Source organism: Ovis aries, chromosome 21 (genome assembly GCF_016772045.2).
Source record: "Ovis aries strain OAR_USU_Benz2616 breed Rambouillet chromosome 21, ARS-UI_Ramb_v3.0, whole genome shotgun sequence".
NCBI lineage: Eukaryota > Metazoa > Chordata > Mammalia > Artiodactyla > Bovidae > Ovis > Ovis aries.
Window position 1 is genome coordinate 43,392,388 of NC_056074.1, and position 4,461 is coordinate 43,396,848.

At 66.4% G+C, this 4,461-nt stretch overlaps 1 protein-coding gene across 1 annotated transcript; it reads right to left on the reverse strand.

Annotated features, from left to right (window-relative positions):
* Positions 1–372: 372 nt before the first annotated feature.
* FGF4 (fibroblast growth factor 4) lies at positions 373–2,374 on the reverse strand. The gene is made up of 3 exons (XM_027959917.3): positions 2,035–2,374; positions 1,350–1,453; positions 373–624 (listed from the first exon to the last, which is right to left on the reverse strand). Exons 1-3 carry the CDS (start codon positions 2,372–2,374, stop codon positions 448–450), a joined length of 621 nt encoding a protein of 206 aa, XP_027815718.1. The 3' UTR covers positions 373–447.
* Between the last annotated feature and the right edge of the window lie 2,087 nt (positions 2,375–4,461).

A 4,461-nucleotide genomic window follows, 5' to 3' on the forward strand; every position in this document is an offset into this window, starting at 1 on the left:
AGGAAGCCAAGCCTGGGAGCTTCCTTCACTGGCTTCCAAAGCCCCCGGAAACCTTTCCAGGCACAAGGATGCTCACTCCCAAACCAAAGGGGACAGTGCAAAAGCGGGGGTTGATGTCGGACGCTGACATCATCGGTTTTAAAACATGGAGCAGCAGCAGCCACTTGTGACAACTTTCCAACAAGTGGAATAAACCCAGTGGAAGGGTCTCTACTGTTTTACCAGCAAAAGTCAGGCTTTGGTTCGGGGCAGGGAGGGGGGAGTTGCTTTTGTTCTTTCAGAAAAATACAAAACACATCCACAGAACCATAAATAATTTGGTGGCAATATATACACATTTAAATAATTAATTTAAATATCTTACACCTTCTCTTGCATTCAACTGTCCATTTGAAGAAAGTGCACCAAGGGGACCCTAGGTACTCCCCTCCCGGGGGGCGCTAAGGATCACAGCCTGGGTAGGAAGTGGGTGACCTTCATGGTGGGGGACACCCGGTTCCCCTTCTTGGTCTTCCCGTTCTTACTCAGGGCGATGAACATGCCGGGGTACCGGTAGCACTCGTAGGCGTTGTAGTTGTTGGGGAGAAGGATCTCTTTGAACTTGCACTCGTCGGTGAAGAAAGGCTGGGAGGGAAGGAGGAGCCGGGTCAGGGGGCCATCGCGGGCCAAGGGACCTCTGGGGCAGTGGTCAGGGACTCCTCTCTCTCCCAGCCCCTCCTTGGCTGGGGGGTCCCTCCTGAGAAGTCAGGGTATCCAGACTTTCACAGGGTGAGGAGAGGGACCCCGCCAGTCCCTAGCACCTGCCCGGCACCTGGAAGCCAGAACAGTGCATCCTCACTGGGTCTGCCTAAAGACTGCCGTCCTGCCCACTGGGACCTGCCCCAGGGGCTCCAGGCAACGGCTCCCAAGGGCACCCTTGACCCACTGGCAAATGACCGCTCAAGGATGGCGGGAGCACTGTCCCTGTCTTGGGGCTGGGCCTCTCCTTTGGGCTGGTGGGTGTCCCAGGTGGCTCAGTGGTAAAGAATCCTCCTATCAATGCAGGAGATGCAGGTTGGACCCCCAGGTTCAGGAAGATCCTTTGGAGAAGGAAACTGGCAACCTATTCACTCCAGGATTCTGGTCTGGGAAATCCCACGGACAGGGGAGCCTGGCAGGCGAGGGTCTATGGGATCGCCAAAGAAATCCAATAGGACTGGATGACTGAACAACAAGGGTAAGCGGCACTGCCTCAGGAGGCGGGGGTTACTTTCAGTCCCGCGACCCCCACCGCAGCTCCACGATCCTGGCGTCGGGTGGCCTGGAAGCGTCACGATGCTGCCCGGCTCGGCGGGGCCCACGGTACTCACCGAGCCGTAGAGCCTGCCCCGGCTGCTCATGGCCACGAAGAACCGGCTGGCCACCCCGAAAATGCTCACCACCCCGCGCTCCACCGGCGACAGCTCCAGCAGGCCTGGGGGCAGGGCGCGGGTTATTCCCGGGCACCGGACCCTCAGCCCGAGCTTCCCACCTGGCCCCCTCCTCCGCCTGCGCCCCTCCGGGACCCCCACTTCTGGGGGTGGAGATCTAAATGGCCCTGCTCCCTCCGTGGTGCAGGCCGCTCCCCAAGGGCCCCCGCAGCCCCGCGGACTCGGCCCCTGTCCCGGCCCCGCGCCGGCCGCGCCCAGTCCGGGACTGCAGGAGCGAGGTGGCCTCCTGGAGCCCCCGAGTCCGGCCCCGACGTGGGCGCTCGGGCCGGCCCCCCGCGAGTTGCCGGTGGCTGCGCCGCGCTCCTGGTGCCCACGAGCGAAGGCGCTGGAATCCGGCGCCCAGATTCCGGACTTCTGAAGGCGGGAGGCGGGCTCCGCCGCCGGGTTGCGCAAAGCCAAGAGTGTTGGCGTCCCCGGCGTCTCTACGCCGGAGGGGACCGGACCCCAAGTCCGCTCCGGTTCCCATAGCCCAAGAGCAGGTGCCGGCGAGACCTCCCTGTGCGAGCTGGAAGGGGCGGCCGCTGCCCTGGGGCCCGACCCTCCCCGTCCGGCCCGCCCCACTCACTGTCACTCGCGTCCGCGTGCACGCCGCCGATGCGGCCGTCGGGGAGAACCTGGAGGTGGAAGCCGATGCCCACGTTGCAGTACAGCCTCCGCAGGCGCTTGATGCCCAGCAAGTAGTCGCCGGCGCCGCTCTGGACGGCAGCCTCCTTGGGCTGCGCGGCCACCGGCAGGCGCGCCAGCGACCGCGCCACCAGGCTCTCCCAGCGGCGCTCCAGCTCGGCCTCCAGAGTGCCGTTGGGGGAGGTGGGCGCGGCGGCGCCCCCTCGGCCAGCCCAGGGCGCCAGCACGGCCAGCAGCACCGCCGGGAGCAGCGCCGCCGCGGCCGCCCCGGGCCCCGCCATCCCCGCCCTCGGGCCGTGCGTCCGCGGGTGGGTCAGTGCGCCCGGGAAGCCGGCGGGCGAGCTCGTCTGTGGGTGGGGGGCTTGCGGGAGCGCACTGCCTGGGCCGGGCAGGTAGTGCCCGGCCGGGGCGGGGAAAGCGGGAGGCGAGCGACGGGGCCCCCGGACGCCGGGAGCTACCTGGGCTGCATGGAGAGGCAGGCAGCGGTGGCAGGGCGCACGGCCCAGGCTGGGACCCTGCGGAGCGGTGCGCGCCTCCCTGCGCGCTGGGCCCGCAGCCGCCGAGCCGCTATATATATAGCCGATAGCCAATCCCCCCCCCCCCGCCCCTTCTACTCCCGCAGGGGGCCGTTCGCGTTCGCCTGGGCGCCCGGGGCGCTGTGGCGCTCGCGGCGGCTGGTCGCAGGCCGCCTGCCAATCAGGGCTGGGGGAGGGAAGGCGGCCGGGGCCCAGCGCCGCCGCGGCCACCGGGAGGGTCCCCGGCCCCCGCCCCTGGCTTCGCCCGGCCCCCGGACCTGGGAGTCCCGACCCTGACGTCTCCTCCGCTCTTGTCTTTCCGCCCAAGTTTGGCCTCTTGCACTTTGTCCCTGTCTGTCTGGTCTCCATGGGTGCCCCTCTCCGCCGCAGCCCTCACCCAGCACCCTCAGCTCAGAGAAGACACTCCCGGCGCTTTGCCTTTCAGGGGCTTTCCAGAACCTGTGCTCGGCTGGGACCCCCGGGGACCCACCTGGGAATGAGGGCCAGTAAGGGCAGTACACACTGGAACGGCCAGTACCAGTGAGGAAGAATCCAGCGCTACAGGCTGGAGGGAGGCAAGGACAGGGGTTGGCCACCTGAGCGCTGGTGGTCAGGGATGGAGCTATGGCCACCAGGAGGAAGCATGCCCTGAGCAGGTTGCCTGGATGGCTGGTGCTGAGAGAAGACAGGGCGAGTCGGTGCACCCCAAGGCCACTGGCCCTGCACCCCCATACACACCCACTGCCACACGAGGACAGGGGTCCGAGCCAGAGAGGACATCGCTGGCCCCCCCCCCTCCCCTTCCCTTTAATTCTGCAGTGGGAATACTGAGGAGCCAAAGGCAGAATCCCTAGGCCCAGGCCAGGCTTTGGACAGGCTCCCTTCCCCCACCTGCTGTCCCCACCCCCCACCCCCACTGTGCCCATTATGGCCTGATGGGGCGGCGTCCAGCAAGATGCTGGCTCACCCAGGTGTGAAAACCCCTGTTCTCAGTAGTACCTGGAGAGGCTGCAGTCACCTCCCAGCAGCCCCGCCCAGCCGCCACTGCAGGGGGCCCAGAGCCACCCTACCCCCTGCTGTCACCAGGACCTGTGACCAGATGCGTCATCCCGAGGCCGTTTCAGCCTCCCCGCCTCCACCCCATTCCTGCCGAGGAGCCCAGACCGACCTCCGCGGCCTGCTGGGGCTCATTCGCACCACAGAGGGGACCTCAGGGGCTTGAGGTCTCTGGCTTGAGCCCAGAGACGGGGCTCCTGGGGCTCAGTGAGGGCCCTGGCAGGATGGACCCCCGGTCTGTGGTTTCCTCAGGGAGATTCCTTGCTCTTCTCTGGGCCTGTGGCCTGACCGCCCAGTGGCCACCTGGGCCGGGCCTTCCTGGGAGGCCAGGTGACGGCTCTAAGGCCAGCTGTGCAGCTGTGTGGACCCCGGGCCCCCCTCCTGACAGGACGCAGGAGACCAAGACCTGCCCCAGCCCTGAGCTACCCCCTCTAGGTGACTGGGGCAAGACCTGCTGCCCCTGGGCCCCAAAACCCCTATTTACAGAAAAGCCTGGAAGGTGGGCTTGTCTCTGGGTCCACGTGGGTACCTGCTCTGGGGAGGTGGGACCCAAGCCCTCTGAGGTTCCCCCCAGCCCTTGGCAGAGTGTGCCCCTTCTTCCCACAACCCCCACGGGGAGCTCCCTCCCCGGCTCCCCTCTTTGCTAGCAGCTTCAGCTCAGTTCCAACCCGGGTTTGATCCCCAGGTCAGGAAGATCCCCAGGAGGAGGAAATGGCAACCTGCTCCAGTGTTCTTACCCGGAGAATCCCATGGACAGAGGAGCCTGGCGGGCCACAGTCCATGGGGCTGCAAAGAGT